Source organism: Hippocampus bargibanti, linkage group LG22, assembly GCF_051943395.1.
Source record: "Hippocampus bargibanti isolate YZ-2025 linkage group LG22, ASM5194339v1, whole genome shotgun sequence".
NCBI lineage: Eukaryota > Metazoa > Chordata > Actinopteri > Syngnathiformes > Syngnathidae > Hippocampus > Hippocampus bargibanti.
Genome location: NC_142755.1, coordinates 5,996,289 through 6,017,828, shown reverse-complemented (window position 1 = coordinate 6,017,828; position 21,540 = coordinate 5,996,289). Strand labels below are relative to the sequence as shown.

The following is a 21,540-nucleotide window of genomic DNA, read 5'->3' as shown; positions in this document are numbered from 1 at the left end:
TGATATTACTGTCCTCTCGGACCCAGTGTGCAAGGCACTTATAATGTGTTGGCAACATGTTTGACCACCTGTCTCATGTTACTCAATGAGATCTAAGGAATGCTCGTGGAGTTTTTGTGAAATTTGTGTCAACTAGTATGAAATAGTAGTCTTGGTGCAACACACAACGATTCACCATCGCGTTATTTATGTTTTTTTCTTTCTAATATCGCCATCAACACGGATCAAAACAAAGGTTTCAGACCAAAGTACCCAAAATGCATTTTGTGTCACTTTCTAGGCCAGGGGCGTTCCACACGTAACGTCACGGTAGGCATCGTCACCAACTCAAAAACAAGACTTCCTGAATATTCAGTGTGACTCTTAAAACGTAAAATATAGCTATATGCCGTGGAATCTTTGTAAAATACCCTTAGTAAAAGTCATTTGAAGTGATTTTACAAATTATGGACACAACTTGTCCGGACGCGTCGGTTGTCCTTTAAAGACGCTCGTCCACGTGCAGGTACCTATTAGACATGCCTTTGGGGAGCTCAAACTGGGAAGGCTGTGGAAACATGGATTGGTAGAATTTCACCAAGTTTGTTTGCACTTGCTTAGCAGCGCTTTGGGTGTAGTCAAGGTCGTCATTCATGCAGATAAACTTCCTGTTGGAATAAGTGCAGAAACGTTTCATTCAAAAGCCAGGAACTGAATTGGTATTGAATGCGTTGCGGGTTCTTTTTACCTTGGCCGTTTACGAACGTCATCAAATATGCGATCCGCCTCAGCCACGTTACTGTGAAGCATTTTTAAATGTACCTCCTTCGTCCCCGTAACCTGAAACCTGTTGGCAAATTGACTTGTCAAGAGAAGAATCCCGGTGATGATCTCAACACATTCTCGGAGCAGCTCTCACTTATACTTCTTCTGTTCTGAAAAGGCCCCACGAATGTGATCTATGATCGGTTTGCACTTCATGATGAGTTCTTTGGTCACTTCAAACTGAAGATGAACAAACACTTGAATTATCTTCATGTATTGCAATTTTATTTGGACATGTGAGGTAAACTATTTAATTCGGGTTTTTCTTATGACTCAAAATGCTGACCATCTTTTGGTAGACCTGACTGGGTTTCAGCTCCCTGACGTCATTTGGTAGAGTTTGTGAGCATTCGATCAACTGATTCTTCAAGGTCACAGAGTCCTAGAAGTAAACACAGAAAAACAGCCTTCGCATTCAATGATTTTCTGTCGCAGAAAGTCTGATGAACAGACCACCTCGGGTTTGAATGGCTGCCGATTGATCATTGTGGCCAAAGCTTGAATCTCGCTCTCAGACAGAACACCAGAGTGGTCCTTGTCGGCAGTGTCAAACAATTTTGAGATGTTAGCACTCTCCGTGACACTCATCAGAAAATAATAGTAGGAAAAGGCAAGTTGCATGCCTTCTGGTTGACGCCAATGCTGGCTTGAGGTCTTGCGATATTCTTCTGGGAATCTGCAGACATAAGAGCAAGGTACCCTCAGCGGTCAGTGCTCAAGAAGGCCTGAGACTAACTTGCTTGCACTCACGTGTCCTGAAGCTCCTGCATCACCAGCTTGTCAATCATGTAGGGAGCGTGTGCAATGGCTTTCCGGTTCATGCCCCCAAACTTTAGGTTGTACAGCCTGTTGACGTATTCCAGAATGGCATTAAAACTGATCTTCACCTTCTTCTGCTCTCTTGGAGCTCTTTGTAGATGTTCATCTTCCTTTTAAATCATAAGTAAAGGATGCCACTGAAGATATGAAATGATCCAACATTGGAATAGGTCGATCTAACCTGAAGGAGTTCTTGAATGTATTTGAGGAATATCTTAAAAGAAGTAGCAAACTGTAGGAAATTCATCCCCAAAGGAGCTTTCCAGTCAAACGTTTGCGTGTTGATCTGTTTTTTCTCTCCATGCTGTTCGATTTGGAAGTGGGGATCTTTGTCATTTTCGTTTGCAAAGAAGCTCTGTGTTTTTTCTGTCAGGCTTGACTTCTGGCTGGTTGCCTGAATCTTCTCAGCTTGAGATAGATCACCATCACGAGGACTTCTTATGGACCTGTGGGTCCTTCCTTCAAATGTACAAAAAAATGTGTAAAGTATCTTGAAAGGTAGATCAATCCAATTGTACGGCACCACTGTAGCTGATCACTACCTTTGCAGTCCCCGCCATCCCATTGACAGTCAGCATTGTTGCATTGTTGATCACAAAGCCCGTTTTTGCGTTTTTGATCCAGACACCTGGACAGTCTTTTGAACAGGGGCCTATGACAGAGTTTCACAAGTTGCAGACAGCATGATCATGTTCAACAGTATAGTTAACTTGACAAGTGAATACTGCAGGATTGCATGCTTGTAATGCATTAGCATTCTATTGTTGCTAAATTTGTAAGAATTCAGTAGCTAGTCTGCATTGATGAGCATTGAACGTATTAAGACGTCAATTGCTTGCCATATCAGCATTCAAGTTTCATGTGACAAGCATGATGTAGCTTAGCATTTGACAAATTCAAGATCTGTATGCAATTCCAGATTTATCACAGTGATATCTAGATGGCCAATAAACTTCTGATTCAGTGCTATGCCAGCAGTGCCAACTGATCGACTGTGCTCGCCCTTAATTACCTGTCATGTACATTTCATCAGCTATTTTAGCAATTGGCAGATCTTGTAATGAACAATCTGCTGACTTACGCTCTGAATCGATTTCACAGTAATTCTGTATCAAGCTGAATCAACTTCGCATTTCAATGTTCAGTGCAGGATTTTCATATAGGCAAAATCATTCTCAGTGTAATCATTCATGTACATTCATGCTAGTCGTTCGAATGTCAAGGTTAGGTCTCTAAATAAAGCACTTCCTAATAGAATCTGCGTACAGCAATCTGCAATGATTGTCATCTAGGTCTGTGTAAATGTGGACTGAATCTCGCTAATGTCAAGGACCTGCATTTGGAGTCTATAGATTCTTAGAGTCGTCAAATAAATCGTTACCGATGAAGCAATCAGTGATCAGAATTACTACTGTATGTTCGACTGTCACTGACTTAGCTGATCGAATTCAATGCCACAAGTCATGCGAAATAGCTGCAGTAGATCTTACCCTGTGTTAGATCTGAGCAACACTAGATCAGCCATCAAGATGTTGCATATGCAGTTTGGATACAAGTGCATTGAACTACAGATTCTAAATTCACATATCAGCGATTATTATGGCCATTTGCGACTATCTTGTAAGCTGCATCATCTGAAGAAAATTGATCTAGACTCGAAGATACACATTCTCGATTCAAGTAAATTCTACATCTTGGAATACTGAATTTAGATAATGCATGTAAGAAGTAATTGATACTTACAGGTAAGTCTAATGGCATTGCAATTGTGGAAAATTTCAGATGCAACGTAAGGAGTCGTCATGCACATGTGATTGAGGAATTTCACATATCAAGACTGGATAGTCTGAATGCGAACATCTGAACTTATAGACAGTCTGCTACAGATTCTGGCATAAGGGTAATCTCATGACCTTATGCAGCATTTTCAGAATCAATAAAGGTCTCTGATTACATGCAACTGAAGTAATAGAACGTGTTGAATGGGCATCATGGATATAAGATATACCGACAATGTATGTCACTTGAAGTGTGATTCCAATGCTTAAGTGCAATTCAGTCTGTTAGGAGTCTGAAGAAGATGTCAAATCATGGAATAGACAGATTAATCCTGATAAGTTTTGGCAGGTATCTGGAAGACTGATGGTCAATTTCTCAGATGGCTAATCCTGACTATATGGCATATGCCTAAGCATAAGTCCTGAGTGTTAAGTCTGCAGAAGATTTCACAGTGTAGGATATCAGGATACTGATGATCTAAGATTTCAAGAACCTGAGCAACTGACTAGACTGTTAGAATGTGAAATCGGAATTAGAAGTACTTAGTGAGTGTAGTTCTATGAAGAAAATTTCCATTGATCTTTTGGCTAATGATCTTGTTGAAATAGCTTCATGACAGATTTGCAAAGTGAGATACTGAGATTGACAAGCTTGAATGAGCTTGAACAAGTCGATTAGCCAGTAATCTTGAGAATTACAGTTAGTTGACATGACTTCAATGATATAATTGGAATTCTGAAGAGAATCTTCTGTGAATTGAACTTACTAGAAATGTCTTGATCCTTATGAAGTTGAATGGTAGATCAGTGGATTTGTGAATCTCAAATTGCTTTGAATGAAGTTTCAAAAGTTGCATTCGAGGATGATTCTGCGTACTGATCTGTGAATAGAAATCTTGAATTTGCAATTGAAGGTAAAAGTTTCATCAGTGTGGATTTGTGGATCAAGTTGAAATTTTCGAGTAATTATGACAAGTATCAGTTTCAGAAGTTGTCGTTAATCCTATTGAAGAATCTGTTAGCAGAATTGCTAAGAAGTTGACAGATTGAATTAGTGATTGAAGTATCTTATGCTAAGGTTTCAGGTCGAAAGTGATTGGATAATGTGCTTTCATCGGACAGTTGAGGTCTTTCAACTCATGAGTGAGATGTGCTTAAGAATTCGAGAGCTACGAATGGCCATGTGAGCAGTACAATTATGACAGATACGTTGCAATATGGATTGACATGAGTAGAACAAGTTACGTATCTAATTGCGACTAGTGTCAGAAGTTCATAGTCTGGAATGAATCATATGGACTGTAAGAATCTACAGGACTAGAAGTATCAGTATCTCAGATAAGTTAATTGGCGATGTTGATGACAACACAGAAAAGCTATGTGTCTTCAGTTACAGTACAGATGCTTTGACGATGTAGCATAGTGTGATCATTTCGATGACTCTCAAGAGATCTAATGTACTTGTAAATACATGTGAGTTGCAAAATGACAGGATGATTAAAATTTTCATTGACATAATTAGCAATTGACAGATAAGTTTCACTGTCTTCTATGAGTATGTGAATTGTCAAACACTTTGCAGTCATATGAATTGAATTGAATACAGATCTCAGATATGATTATAACATGCATTGGGATTAATTTGTAGTCATTTGACAAGTTCCAAATCAGTTATGATTAGTACAATTGATTAACAGATGAAATGTCAATGGATTATGAAATCTTCTAATGACACAATTTATAATGTCAGTTTACATAATTGGTCATAGTCGAATTCTAAATGGACTTAAGTCAATCGGATAGAATTATCTAGAAATGCTAGATGAATAATGCACTTCAAGTTACAATAGGCAGATAAAAGTCTTTCACAGACTATGCTTAATGTGCATGTTAGCATGTCATTAGAACATCTTGTAAACCAGTATGTATTAATTATGACATAGACTGACTAAGCATTCAAATTCAAGCATCTGAATGAATAGAATATAATAGCAGGTGAAACTAATGGCTGATGCTGCTCAGAACATTTTAATGCACTGACAGTACATACACAATGGTCAATGGATTTCAGATTGAATCGAACGAGTAATGCTAGATATTAGAAGTGTGCATCGAAAGCTTGAATAGATTGGGAAAACTGACTTTAAATACATTGAAAGACTAAGGAAGGCAATCAAGTAAATGTGACATGTAAATAGCATTAGAAATATCAGTTGCAGGGTATAAAATTACACCAACGTATGATGTGAGTGAGCTAATAGCTACCAAGGACATGAGAATGTAAATTGCAAGAGTTATCTGAGTTTGACAAGTAGATAGAATGATATCAAACTTCAGAGTCATGTAAGGTAGGCAATGATCAGTAATGGACACTAGAGTACAATGAACTATGCTGAATTGAAATTTGAGGAAGATGATAGTGAAGAATATGATGTCATAGTCAGATCAGTGGCAAGCGCAATTGAATCAGTATAGTAAACCAGAGATAGACATGAATTGAAATGAATGGTAGATGAGTTTGCAAAACGTGATCAACAGTGACAAGTGACACTAGGTCATGTGAACAGATGACATGATACTATGCATGATAGTAGCATGACTAGACTGATATTGAGAAGCATTTGACATAGAGATAGCGACTGAATGTGAAGGTAGCAAGATAGCTTCATAGCATTGCAGTCAGATAACAAAGAGGATACATTCGATGAAGACCAGACTTGTGAAGCATGTAGAAGTACATGGATTGCAGTGACTTACAGATGACATTGAATGTGATGAAGACTCATGACATCTGAAGCAGTGGGCAATATACTGGGCACATTGCAACTGATCAACTGAAAGTGATGAATTCATAACCGAGCTGTACTAGACAAGTGACTTAAATGAAAAGTATTAAAGTAACATCAAGATGCTATAAATTGGAATAAGTGGAAAGTGAAGTATGGTAGTCAATAAGATGCTTTGATTGTAGCATATCGATGAAGTTGCACAGTACTGAATGTAATAATACAATGATGAAATGTATCATGATAGACGAAATAGAGTAGTTCATAGATTAGATATTTAATAGTCGATAAGAAGATGACGAAATCTGATAAGCAATGAAGGATTACTTAATATCAATGATAATGTACATGATGCTCAACTTGAAGTAGTTGAGTGATAGCTAATGAGATTAAGAGTGAAGCTGAAAATGATGTACAATAGATATTGAAGACAGTAAGTATAGGACTCAACAATATGATACGATTTGACAATAGCATTATGCTGCAAAATGTAGATTGTGGAAAGTTACTGATATGATTGTACATACGCATAGAATTCAGAATATTCGAATGAAGGAATTGTCACCATAATGAATGTGACATATATTGTGTTCAGACATGAGATAATTAGCAGTATTCAACTGTTTCAACAAGTAGTATTGTATACTGTTACGAGTGCTTACTCAGAGAAATTGCAAATTGAAGACTAAGTAATTGTCATTGACAAATGACATGAAGTAAGTTGCATAGTTCAGTGAATATTCTGACATGCATTTATCTTCATGAGTATAAAAATGTTCCGAATCATTACTGTGCTATTGAATACATGTTGACTCATCGTAATTGATATGTTACACTGCTTCAAGTGAGTCAAGATGCATGTAAAAAGCTATATGAACATAGCTACGAATCGATAATACTTACCATGAGATGTCATGTTCAATCGACAAGTTGTCACATATCAATGTTGGTGATAATGCTCGAGTTCATTACGTCATTGTAAACGTCATCAGACAGTAAGTATAAGTCAACTAAATACTGATAAGCTTGAATACACGTGCTAAATGTCAGGGAGCTATGACTAGATAAAGCTGAGTACAGTCGTTGAGAGTAACGTGATACTCGATTAAGACTGTTGTACAAAGATGCAAGTGAATGATAGACGCAGTGAAGCGAACATGTACAACATCTGCATGAGTTAAATTATTGAGCTGTTCGAAATGTAAACATCTAAGAGAAGTTGATAGCAAATGTAATGGTTAAATGGTATGAATGCATAAGCATGCATATGTAGATCTTAAGATAAAGATACTTCGTAATGCATAAGTCTCGGAAAATTGATCGTTCATGTAAAAGTACAGATTAGTAGAGTGAGTTATGAAGATAAGGTACTCGTAGCAAATATTAAGATCATAGTGAGATAAGAATGCAACGTAGACTGCATGTGAGCAAGAGATGTGACAGATTGAATGATAGATAGAGAGTCAATGTATATGAAGTCTGTAAGTAGCAGTTGATGATAGAAGTGAATGCTGAAGTGCTTGCACGAATGTCACATTGAGCAAATAGTGAGAATGATAGATAACAGTATGAAATTGTAATTCTGAAGATGAGAAGTGTATGTCATACTAGAAGATAAGCTTGCTAAATAGATATAAGTAGAGCATCACAGAACGTAAGTAATTTATGTGAATTGTATAAATTGTATGAAGTAGCTATCCAATTAAAGTTGAGTGAAATTAGTCAAATCTAAATTGGATAAATTGAATCTTGAAAAGCAATTAATGCATAGATCAGTGCAAAGTCTAATAGTGAATGAAGCGATGTCAACAATGTGTTACATTAAGTGCTTAATATATAATGAGTGCTAATCTGCTTGACGTTGACTACAGATCATGTTGCAAAGATGTATTAGTACATTGTCATACAATTTGTTACATGTTGACATTAATTGTACGATATCTATTAAGAAAGAGAGATGAAATAGCTACTTTTGATTTATACAATTAGTATTATAAGCTACTAATAGTCACAATTGATAATTACAGAAATGTATAATGTGATCACATGACTATTATAAGTAATGTCGAAGAATTGTATAAGTCATTGAATTCAGTAAGATGTTACTAATTATGTGACATATATGCAATTTATTAGTAATAGCTTATGACTAGTTTTACAGTTGTTAAAATAGTAGATAGCCTAAAAAGCATTATTAAAAACTGTCCAAGTTAGCTATGATCAAAATGCTTAAGTACTATAGAATTCATTACATCATATTTAAATAGTAATATGAATAGATTGTATCAACATAGTAATAGATGTCTTATAAGTAACAATTATATGCAGACTGATAGATTAAGACATCGTTAAATGTATCGATTTATTGTAACATAACGATCATTCGACTGATACTCATACCAATCTAAAGCTATGTTAACTAATTGATTGTAGTTTAGCATTAATTACTATGCTTGAATCGCTTACAAGAGTAGCGTCATGCTAAATTATGATAGTACAGTGATTAATTTAAGACTCAAGACGTATAATGGTCTTACTTCAACTATAAATTAAATCATTTAGATTACTATAGCATGTCTAAGTATCATTGCAAGATGACTATGATACGTACTTAAGTGTTCTTCAATTGAAAGTACTCGCAAGGATAATCTTGATCTGCATATGCTGATAGCATTCATGTAAATTAATTAGTTCAAGAGATATACATATGTAGCTATTAATTAGTAGATGACTGATAGCTGAATACTGTCAGATGATTTATGAAGTTAATGGTTGATTTAGGTAGCTAACTAATTAATTTCAGATATGAAAGTGTACGCTGTAGAGGTACATTCAGTATAATTCAAGCATTATGATAGCTACATACGTATAGCTATTAGATACTATGTATGATGCAAGTAATCTCACAAGTGTAATCAATACTATATCTGATTGCATTTCATCAATAAAGTAATCCATAGGATCTTTACATGTAACTATATAATTTTAATATTCAATGTATTAAAGTTGATCGTTACAATTTATGCAATACTCATTTAGCATATCTAGCCATTAATCAATGATAATGTAACTACAACTACTTATACTTACGTTGCAATTCTAGATCATGTCAGTCATATGTACTCTAATCTGAACATTTGCACAGTTAGTGAATCTAAACATTAAATCTTGATCGTAGCTGTATCTATGCTCAAATAGTATCTAAGGCATCAATTACTTTCGCATTCTGAAGTAAGTCATTTAACTATTTAATATTTCAGATGAGATTAATGTTATCGATGACTCATGATCAGAAATCTTGATCAAGTACGATATTTAATGACTTCATAATGATTTATACCAATCGAACTTATCAATACTACATGTGAATACTAGATATAAGTCATGTACAGTCTATTTGATAATTCTCATTATGCAACGTTTATATCAATCGTCAAGAATTGTTCATGATAAATTCTAGACCTGTCAGGTTAAACTGGACGTATGTAGCTAAATATATCGATAATCCATGATGACTCCAATTCACTCTTTGCAAATTGAACCTGCGTAAAACTTATTGACGAAATACAAAGTCTCAAATGTGCTATGTTTACGACAGCTGTAGCACTGTAACAGTTTAATGTAATTGAACTGATCCACTAAAACTAAAGTATTGGCACAATTGAGTTCTCAATGTACAGTCTAATTGAAACTAGTCAGCTAGCAAGCTACATTATAGTTATTACCAGTACTGTCAATCTACTAAGTCCACGTAGCTTACATTGTTTCAAATGTACCCAATGTTATGACTCTAGAAGCTTATCCATTATCAATGCATCATACTTTTCAGACCTTGTACCACGCAATGCTGACAAATGTCACCATAAAAACATGATCGCAATTATATCATGTCTAGAGTCTAATGCATAGTACAAGCTAATCAATGTCAATTCGCAATGACTAATACTTGGACTAGTGTTCAAGCTTAAGCGACTCATGTAACTAAGCTGCATGTAGCTTCACAATGTTCTACTGACATGAATTGCAAGTATTGATCGAATTGTGATCAAGCATGTATAAACTCTGTCATGGCATTGACAATGAATCCTCAAACTTCAAATGTTTTTCGCTGAAGTGTCAAACCGATTGTGTACATCATCATGTCATGGTCATACGTCTACTATTATGTCACAAAGATCAAACTGGTCAGTTCAACTAAAGCTGATCAGATATTCGTAGCTTTGATGCTCAAATTTTGATATGAACTTGATTGACTATGCGTACGTGTCTAAAGACTGCTATCATGGTCTGAACTGTACATGTTGGACAATTCGATTTAACGCTTCAGCACTTGACTTAGGACATTGTGGTCAGGTGATCACTGGATTAAATTCACTATGTAATCTGCTCAGTGTCATGCACTGTTAGAAGACCGATTCTACTTGCATTTATCACGTGGCATGCTTGAGATTTGAGACTAGTGCTACTAATCTGACGCTCTTACTCAAACGATTGTCATGAAGACGTATTCGAACTATTCGAGTCCATTCTAGACTCTGTGACTTGACCATGAAAGACCTAATGATCTTACGTCGACATGTGCAAGCTTACTTGACTTTACACTGAAAAGTCCGAGTACATTGATCTATGTGTTTGACAGCTAGTTGCTTGACTGTAACTGAATCGTACATGCATTGTGCTCATTGAACATGGAACATTAGTTACGTTCTAGATTCAATTGTTGTGGAGTTCATGCTGTTTGTATTGAATGATACATCTGATTCATGTACTCAAAACTAGCATAAAGCCTGTGCATTCTGCATTCTTGATAGAGATCATCATTGAAACAGCATGTAAGCTAGTGATGCAATTGAATTTCATTCGCAACTACTGATCAACTGTGCAAGCTCTTGCATAGTTTGGCTATACATTGAAGTAAGCTATGCAACTGTACGAAGTCGTAGGTAACTTTGAGTACATTCTTTGGAACTATATTCGAACTGCATGCAATGTACAGTGCTAGTTGATCGGCTCAAAAGTTCGAAGTCATCGACTTGTCAGCTGACTATGATCATCGTGTCTAATGCAACTGTATATGTCGACATGTTGTGTGCAAGTCCGTTACGTAAATGTGGCTTAAATATCTAGTTGCTGATTCAGTATCTGTCTCCATGATCTTCGGTCTTGCATTTCTTTACAGTCATAGATGTCATAGAAATGATCACTAAGTTGTCATAACTGAATACTGTCTGACTATCTCTAAGAATTTCAAGATCATCTCTCATGTAGATCATCAAAGTTCGAAAGCTTCTAGTTTGTTCCGTTCTTTGCGATGTAGTTGATTTGTTAGTCATTCTTCAGTTTAGATGGTCTTGACTGTCACTGATTCCAGACTCATGGTGCTACCTGTCGAGCTCTGATCAGAATTACAGGTCATGATACTGCTAGTTAATCATGAACTGTCAAGCTGAAACAGTCTACTGACATGCAAGTCCGATTGCATGAGCAACTTGATCTCTATCACATTTGACAATGTTCATCTACAGCTAATCAGTCGTCAATGACCTGCAGCTTGAATGATAGATTATGCAGTATGTAACAAATAATCATTTTTTTGACAAGCTGGCAAGAGTATATATTAAAGTTAAGCAATGAAACTAAATACCAAATAAACTGAAAAAATGAGGTTGCCTTACAAAAATGTATTCATTCAAATTTCTCAACCCAATGGTAGACAAAATATTGACATTTTTTACTATTTGACTCATATTAGTAAACATATTCTGTCACATTCACTTCAAAACACATTTTGAGTTCCATATACTGTTGGATAGTTGTGTAAAGGTTCTGAGCATTTTAAAGACATCACAATATTGTCTTTTTGCACCAAACATTAAGCAAGATACAACATATTGACTGTCACTGAACTGTGATTTTGAGAAAAAGTGTCCCAGTTCATTGTTATCTGGTGCCTTACAGTAACATGCCTGCATTTGTGGTCTAACGGACTCATTTGGTGTTTCAATGTTCATTTTTCTTGTTCAGTGAGAGAAATCTAATCTCTGCTGGGCTTCAACAAGTGCATCAAAGTCAGGCTGAATGTCTGAAGTGGAGATGCGAAACACAGCTGACAGATGATCATCAGTGAGAGAGGATCTGTACCTGGATTTTGTAAACTTCACAATTGAAAATGTTTGTTCACAAATGTAGGTAGAGCCAAAGAGAACATCTTCTGAGCATGTCTCCTAATGTTTGGAAAGTTCTCCTCCTTGAGAGAAGAGTAGAATTCCAGCAGAGATCCTGACTTAAAGTGCTCTGCCAGTACTCCATCAGATTGTAGGTCAATGAGTTCCAGCTGAACATCATTGGGTGCATCATCCACACTGAAGGTAAAGGGAGAGGAACTCATGTGCATTTCATCCTCCATTGTTCTTAGATCCTCAAATCGCCTTGCAAACTCACCATGCAATGCTCCTAACATGGATGAGTACCTGCAGAGGTTATCAGCTGATGGTGTGACTTCTTTCAGGGCTTGCATGTAAGTGAGAGTGTTGCTCTCCAGTTGTCTTGAAAGAAATTGTATCTTTCTCATGAAAGCCTTCAACAAGCTGTGCATTTCATGTACAAAAAGGCCCTTGCCTTGCAGCTTGGTGTTCAGTTCATTCATCAGTGCAGTGACATCATCTGCAAACTCTGGGATGGCCTTGCCTTTTGTCTCACAAAACTCCTGGATTTCTGCTTTCAGATCCCAGACTCCTTTTAACACTTTGCCCAGGCTGAGCCATCTCACAGAAGTGTGATCGCCAATGTCACTGTGCTCACTCTCATGCTCCTCCAGAAGTGTGACAAACTGTCTGTGATTCAGTGCCCGCGCCCTTATGAAGTTAACTATTTTAGTAACAACATCAATAACATGGTTAATTTTTAGCACTGATTTGCACAACACATGTTGGTGTAAAATACAATGTAAAAATACTAATTTCTGATCAGAGTCCATTTCAGTCACTTTATCCTGCATGCGTTTTAAAAGTCCGACATTTTTCCCAGTAAGATTTGGACAACCGTCAGTGGTGACACCTGCCAGTCTGTCCCATTTCAGTCCCAACGTGTCCATACAAGCATTTACCTCAGTGAAGAGATCGCTCCCTGTCGTCGTCCCTTTTAACGACCACATTGCTGCCAGCTCCTCCGTAATCCTGAAGTCCGGCGTTATCCCGCGGACAAATACGAGTAGCTGGGCTGTGTCGCGGACATCACAACTCTCGTCCAGTGCCAAGGAGAACACGTCAAAACTTGGCACTTCACGTTGCAGCTGTAGCTCCAGATTCCCCGCAATGTCCTCGACCCTTCTTGTCACGGTTTGCCTGGACAGCGGGACTTGCTCAAATGCCGCTTTTTTTTTTCAGGGCATATTAGTGCTGCCGAGTCTACCAAGCACTCTTTCACGAAATCCCCCTCTGAGAATGGCTTGCTGTTTTTGGCTATTTTGTGGGATATCACAAAGCTGGTCTTGGTTGCTGCATCCCTGGATGCATGAAGCCTGGTTAAAAAGCCTTGCTGCGTTTGCAGTTTAGCTAGCAAAGCTTCCGATGTCTGCGCTCTTTCAGCATCAGTTAGGTTTTTATATTTCTCTGCATGTTTCGTCTGGTAATGCCGACTCAAATTGTAGTCCTTCAACACGGCGATCTGCTCCCCGCAAACTAAACAGACAGCTTTACCTCTAACTTCAGTAAATAAATACTTCGCAGTCCAATTTTTGTTAAATTCTACATTCGGCATCTACCTTTCTTTTTTTAGCCTGAGCGGACATTATTGAGGGCGAAAGTCGTCATCTTGTGATTCAATCGCGCGCATGTCTTGATATACGCATTACATCTTTATGTGTGTGAATTAAAAAAAAAACAATTTCAGAATAAAAGAAGTGCAGCTTTAGCCCATGAATGAGGTGAAATTAAAAAGTATGTTTATTTTGAAATTTCCAATTAACCTTACACTCGCGGTCAGAGTCAACCAAAGGTATGTGGCCCGGGCCATACAATGCCCTGGTCTGTCATACGGGCCAGTCAGTGCCACCCGGAGGGCCGAATGTGGCCCGCGGGCCGTGCAATGCCCAGGTCTGCCTTACATGATAGTTTATTTGTGCCAAAAACGCCTATACTATATGTGGGAATTTGTAGTTTATTTTGCGCCCAAAAGGCTATACATGGTACATTATATTGCACCATTATATTTCACCCATTTATATATGGTCAGTTTATTCGGGCTAAAATCGGCTTCCTATAAATGGACATTTTTTTTTTCAGCTAAAATGTTTTTAAAGGGATCATATCCAATAAAAGACGATTAAACACATTTCACAACATGTGGGGTGCGGTACAGTCAATGATGGTACAGGGAAAACAATCTGAAAATGAGTGAAAAACATACATTTAATAGCCATAACTAAAAGCCGAGGGGAAAAAATCAATCTTCCTTAGGGGAAAAAGAATGTGAATAAATTACAATCCGCCTGATGAAGCCTGCTCAAATGAGTTTCTCACTGGCGTTCTTGGGTGTCTTTTGAGGAGTCCCTTCACAGAAAATCTTTCGCCACAAGCAGAGAAGGAAAATGTTTCTAACCAGTGTAGATCCTTCGATGAGGAGGTTTCTTCAGCCGTCATCTGTACTTTTTGAAGGTGTCGGACATTTCGCCTCCTACCAAGAGGCTTCGTCAGCGAACTAAAGTCTGACTGGTCGTATCGGCCCTGTTTATATATCCCTAATGTCCAGACATGGCGGCGCCGGACACAGCAATGATAGGTCCCTACTCTCAGGTTGGGAGGAGCAGAGGAACACTCCTTGTGGCCCCACTGATTGTTCCTACATTCCTGACTAACGACTGGCCTATTTGCCCCACTCCCACCAGTTTCACCTCATCAGCATTACGAATGTTGCCAGTGCGGATTCTTGTGTGGGAAATTAAAGAGCCCTTCTGAGAGAATGCTTTGCCACCAACTGAGCAGGGAAAAGGTTTCTCACCAGTGTGGATTCTTGTGTGGCCAATTAAGGTTTTCTTGTGAGAGAATCTTTGGCCACAATTTGAACAGGAAAAAGGTTTCTCATGAGTGTGGATTCTCTCGTGCGCTTTTAAGTGACTCTTCCTTGGAAGAGTCACTTAAACCAGTGTGGATTCCTGTGTGGTAAATTAAGTTTTTCTTGTGAGAGAATCTTTTGCCACAATCTGAACAGGAAAAGGGTTTCTCGCCAGTGTGGGTTCTTGTGTGGATAATTAAGGTTTTCTTCTCAGAGAACCTTTGGCCACAATCTGAACAGGAAAAAGCTTTCTCACCAGTGTGGATTTTTGTATGGCAAATCAAGCTTTTCTTCTGAGGGAATCTTTGGCCACAATCTAAACAGGAAAATGGTTTCTCGCCAGTGTGGATTCTTGTGTGGGAAATTAAAGAGCCTTTCTCAGAGAATCCTTTGCCACAAACTGAGCAGGAAAAAGGTTTCTCGCCAGTGTGGATTCTTGTGTGGGAAATTAAAGAGCCCTTCTCAGAGAATCCTTTGCCACAAACTGAGCAGGAAAAAGGTTTCTCGCCAGTGTGGATTCTTGTGTGGCGAATCAAGTGTATCTTCTGAGAGAATTTTTGGCCACAATCTGAACAGGAAAAAGGTTTCTCGCCAGTGTGGATTATTGTGTGGGAAATTAAAGAGCCCTTCTGAGAGAATGCTTTCCCACAAACTGAGCAGGGAAAAGGTTTATCACCAGTGTGGATTCTTGTGTGGCCAATTAAGGTTTTCTTCTGAGAGAATCTTTGGCCACAATCTGAACAGGAAAAAGGTTTCTCACGAGTGTGGATTCTCTCGTGCGCTTTTAAGTGACTCTTCCTTGAGAATGTTTTACCACAATCTGAACAGGAAAAAGGTTTCTTACCAGTGTGGATTCTTGTGTGGCGAATTAAGGCGCTCTTGTCAGAGAATGTTTGACCACAATCTGAACAGGAAAAAGGTTTCTCACCAGTGTGGATTCTTGTGTGGATAATTAATGAGCCCTTGTGAGAGAATCCTTTGCCACAAACTGAGCAGGGAAAAGGTTTCTCACCAGTGTGGATTCTTGTGTGGTGAATTAAGTTTTTCTTGTGAGAGAATCTTTTGCCACAATCTGAACAGGAAAAAGGTTTCTCACCAGTGTGGATTCTTCTGTGGATAATTAAAGAGCACTTGTGAGAGAATCCTTTGCCACAAACTGAGCAGGGAAAAGGTTTCTCGCCAGTGTGGATTCTTGTGTGGGAAATTAAAGAGCCCTTCTGACAGAATCCTTTGCCACAAACTGAGCAGGAAAAATGTTTCTCGGTAGCGTGGATTCTTGTGTGGCGAATTAAGACACTCTTGTCAGAGAATCTTCGGCCACAATCTGAACAGGAAAAAGGTTTCTCGCGAGTGTGGATTCTTGTGTGGCGATTAACATGTTCCTTCCTCGAGAATCCTTGGCCACAAACTGAGCAGGGAAAAGGTTTCTCACCGATGTGCTTTTTCAAATGACTCTGATCAGTAAACGTTTTGCCACACAGAGAATATTTGTGGGGTTTGTTGTCAGTGTGACATGACAGATCATCGTCAGACTCTTTATCTTGATCATCATCATTTGATGATCTGTTGTCTTCATTTTTGGAGCAAGGGTGCTCTGGCTCCTCCTCTCTTTTCATGTCGCGGGCTTCCTCTTGAAAGTGAGAGGGCTCTGATTTCAGCCGCGCAGGACAAGCATCTTTGCTGATGTCTGCATGACACAAAAAGACAGACACGCATGCAATTATGGGTTACAATTTCACATGAAAGTTACCCACAGATAAATTAGTTCAAATTACCACTCAAATTGTGGCATGCAATAGCATCGCATTTGTGGTGGATTTTTTTCTTTCTTGGGATAATTATCCATTTTATTCATCTATTTTTGAAAAGACTTGATGATGCCGGCATAGAAAAATTCCTTTGCCTGCAGCGACATGCTGGGCAGCTGCTTCCAATTCTCGCAGTCAATGTGTTAAATGTTTAGACAATGAAGGAGGCACTGAGACAAGTGCTGCTTTTTCCAGATGTGCTGCTTTCTTCGTGCAAACACAATCTGTTCTTTTCATCGTCATGTAAAAATTATCATTGTCATGTAAAAATTAAGTGTCAAAAGTAAAAGAAAACTACAGTCGTTTCGTAAAAAATACTCCCAAGCATTTCCTAGAATTATACTGCAGTCAAAAAAAGGAAAAAATGATGCTCGTTTAAGTTTCATACCTGTCAATCTTGGCTCATAGCTGCTTGTATAAATGACTACAATTGAAATGATAAAAAAACACGAACAAGCGGAAATGCAGACAGATTACCACACATGCGCATGTAAGGGTTTTATCAATCTGACTGTACGCAGCGATAAAAAAATATATATATAAATACGATAAATGGTTAGTACCGCCTTTTCTGTCTCTGAGAGATCTATGTCTGACAATTTTTTTCCATACATTGTAAGAATGAAAATTGTAAAGAGAAATACATTGGGGAGACTAAACTAATTCTCAAAAAAAGACTTTATCAACATCGCAGGGATAATACAAGTGGGCCTCAATCGGCAGTACATTTGCACCTAAAAGCTAGCAACCACTCATTTGATGACAATGAGGTTAAAATCTTAGCAAAAGAACATAGATGGTTTGAAAGGAGGGTAAAAGAAGCAATTCTTATAAAACAACAAAATCCTTCATTAAACCGGTCTGGTGGGGTGAGGTTAAATTTGGATCGTTCATACAATAGCCTGCTGAAGCAACACAGGTTAGGCAACATTCGTAATGCTGATGAGGTGATACCGGTGGGAGTGGGAGAAATAGGCCAGTCGTTAGTCAGGAATGTAGGAACAATCAGTGGGGCCACAGGGAGTGGTCCTCTGCTCCCCCCCAACCTGAGAGTAGGGACCTATCATAGCTGTGTCCGGCGCCACCATGTCTGGACATTAGGGATATATAAATAGGGCCGATACGACCAGTTATCAGACTTTAGTTCGCTGACGAAGCCTCTTGGATAGGAGGCGAAACGTCCGAAACCTTCAAATTTGTACAGATGACGGCTGAAGAAACCTTCTCATCAATACCATATGGTGTACCTAGGACTTTTAAAGAGGCTATGCAATCTGAAAAGTCAAAAATGTTGGCGAATGCAATGGAAGAGGAGATGGAATACCTGAAAGAAAATGAGACTTTCACTCTGACCCCGCTACCGAAGGGCAAACAAGCAGTGGGAGGTCACTTGGTGTATATGGTGAAAGAAAACCCAGATGGATCTGAGACTTGTAAAGCCAGATTTGTGGCAAAAGGATTTGGTCAAGTGGAAGGAATTGACTACAGAGACATTTTCGCCAACGGCTAATATGACTTCCATTAGAGCACTGATGCAGGTGGCTGTGCAAGAAGATCTCACCCTACACCAAATGGACGTGAAGACTGCATATCTCCATGCCCCAATGGACTGTGAATTATATGTGGAGAAACCTGAAGGTTTTGAGACCAGGTCACAAACAGGAGAATGTTTGGTATGTAAGCTCAACAAATCACTGCATGGCTTAAAGCAGTCAGGGCGTAACTTGAACATGTTACTAAATAATCACCTCATAAAGAATGAATTATACAAAATGATGCTGATTACTGTGTTTACTGTAGAGAATCCGAAAATGAAAAGGTCAGTTTGTTAGTGTGGGTGTATGACTTAATCATGATAATGAAATGAAAATGAAATTGTCAACTCATAAGGGTACAGAGAGATAGTGGGCAGCCTAATATACATAATGACATGTACCGGACCTGATTTAAGCTGGGTTGTTAGCAAACTCTCACAACACCTAGCTGAACCAAAACAGCAGCATTGGACTGCAGTTAAACATTTACTAAAATATTTAAAAGGTATGACAGATCAAGAGCTTAATTTCCGAAAATTTGAAGGGAAGTTAAGACTAGAAGGATATAGTGACGCTGATTGGGCTGCCGATATAAATGACAGGCGTAGCACAACCGGATATTGTTTTAGCCTAACTAATGAAGGTCCAACTATATCATGGAAAAGAGCCAACTGTGGCGTTATCAACTTGTGAAGCTAGTATATGGCACTGGCGGCCACAACTCAAGAAAGCATGTACCTTGTCCAATTATTAAAAAGGATAGACAGCAGTAACTACCATGTACCAGTAAAAATATATGAGGACAATCAGGGGGCAATAGATAGGGCAATTTGTCCAAAAACCCAGTGTAAAGGCAAAGAAGTATAGATATTAAATATCACTTTGTACGGTCTGCCCACACTGAAGGGAAAATATCTGTAAAATATTATCCGACAGAAAACATGGTTGCGGATGTTTTTACTAAGGCGGTGACCAAAGTGAAACTTGAAAGATTCAAGAGATATTTGTTTGGAGAAATGTACATATTTTCAAGCATGCAGAGTATTGCAAACATGTAGGATGTTTTTATTTTTACAACAATGTATTTCTTGTTTCATTGATTTTCTTTTTGTTTGCTGCATGAAATTGTGAACATGTTTTGAGTGGGAGTGTTGAGTGTGTCAATGTGTGTGTGAGGCAAAGACACGATTGAGGAAATTCCATGATTGATATAACCTGCGAAACGACCCGGAAATTGTGAAGCATTTTTAAGAGCATGCGCAGAATACAATGTCGAGTTCACAGACCAATGATTGACACCGATGTGCATCGTTTCTCTCGTGCTTTCAATCGCTACGAAAAGTTACCATTTTGTTTACTGTTAAAACGCTAGGACTGCTGCCAGAATGACTAGCGCAAGAAGTAGTAAGGTCCAACCTAATCTGTTAAGAACAATTCTTGGCTGCATCCACGAAATGGCGTCCAGCAGTTGGGGTTGTCCCTTGTGGTCCTCTTTTTCTTCACAAATGTCCTTCTCGTCTTCTGGTGTCCTTCTTGCGCACATTGTTCACGCGACAGTTACAAAATGTTTGGCTTACGATATCTGCGGAGCGATGCGTTGAACACGAGGGCCTCTTTGTTCGCGGTTAGCAAACTCGGCTAAGCTCAACCAGGCCTAGAAATCCAACGTACACCGAAACGACTTTAATCGCCCACGAGCTTCAACAAAATATGTTTTCACCGAGCAGGATAGTGGTGGGCGTTTTGAGCACGTCACCGACAAATTCGTGAGAATTTGATCAAGGGTGTCCACCGCGCTTTGGGCTGCAGTCCGAGCTTGCATCAAGCCAGCATTTGTGAATACTCTGCATACAGGAAATCTTTTCACAGTGAATGCCGTTCACATCCTTCGAAATAAAAGCATGCTAAACATTCAGCGGTCTGCATTTAAAATAATTCCGGCAATGACGCGTTCACCCAGGCAGAATGAAAACGGTCTCAAAATAGCACGAAGGAGAACAGAAGGAAAAACGTCAACATAAATGCTCAATCAAAAATTACTGTTTTACATCATTAAAAAAATATACTCCCCAACCCGTCCAGGTCGAGGCATGGAAAGAGGAAAGGAAAGAGTACTTTGAAGAATTGATGAATGAGGAAAATGAGAAGGAACAAAGAGTATAAGACGTGACTGTTGTGGACCAAGACGTAGCAAGCATTAGCAAGGATGAAGTGAGGAGGGCGCTGAAGAGGATGAAGGGGGGAAAGGCACTCGGGCCTGATGATTTACCAATCGAGGTATGGAAGTGTCTTGGAGAGGTGGCGGTGGTGTTCCTGACCGGGTTATTCAACAAGATCTTAGATGGTGAACAGATGCCTGAAGAATGGAGACGAAGTGTACTCGTGCCCATTTTTAAGAACAAGGGAGATGTGCAGAGTTGTACTAACTACAGAGGAATAAAGTTGATGAGCCATACAATGAAACTCTGGGAAAGAGTAGTTGAAGCTAGACTAAGAGCAGAAGTGAATATTTGTGAGCAGCAGTATGGCTTCATGCCAAAAAAAGAGTACGACAGATGCAGTGTTTGCTTTAAGAATGCTGATAGAGAAGTACAGAGAAGGTCAGAAGCAATTGCATTGTGTCTTTGTAGATCTGGAGAAAGCGTACGACAGGGTGCCCAGAGAAGATCTGTGGCATTGCATGAGGAAGTCTGGAGTGACGGAAAATTATGTCAGAGCGGTGCAAGACATGTGTCATGACTGTAAGACAGTTGTGAGATGTGCTGTCGGTGTGACTGAGGAATTCAAGGTGGAGGTGGGACTCCACCAGGGGTCAGCTTCCAGCCCCTTCTTGTTTGCTGTGGTGATGGACAGGTTGACAGACGATGTGAGACAAAAATCTCCTTGGACCATGATGTTTGCAGATGACATTGTGATCTGTAGCGAGAAAGGGAAAAGCGAAAAGGAAAAGAAGAAGACA

General features: G+C 38.8%; 2 protein-coding genes across 2 annotated transcripts in view; one reads left to right on the top strand and one right to left on the bottom strand.

Annotated features, from left to right (window-relative positions):
• Window positions 1–21,540, top strand: part of gnptab (N-acetylglucosamine-1-phosphate transferase subunits alpha and beta) — a 66,558-nt gene that overhangs the window by 2,183 nt on the left and 42,835 nt on the right. The window lies entirely within an intron of this gene.
• LOC148881797 (uncharacterized) lies at window positions 15,140–20,462 on the bottom strand. The gene is made up of 2 exons (XM_088988426.1): window positions 19,998–20,462; window positions 15,140–16,925 (listed from the first exon to the last, which is right to left on the bottom strand). The coding sequence occupies exons 1-2, from the start codon at window positions 20,122–20,124 to the stop codon at window positions 15,265–15,267; spliced, it is 1,788 nt and encodes a 595-aa protein (XP_088844552.1). The 5' UTR covers window positions 20,125–20,462; the 3' UTR covers window positions 15,140–15,264.

Excerpts from the sequence above, each read along its gene's own strand:
- LOC148881797 (XM_088988426.1), bottom strand. The coding sequence starts at position 20,124 with ATGTGCGCAAGAAGGACACCAGAAGACGAGAAGGACATTTGTGAAGAA. Across the intron at positions 16,926-19,997 it reads AATTGTTCTTAACAGATTAG|ACATCAGCAAAGATGCTTGT; the intron begins GTTGGACCTTAC and ends TGTGTCATGCAG.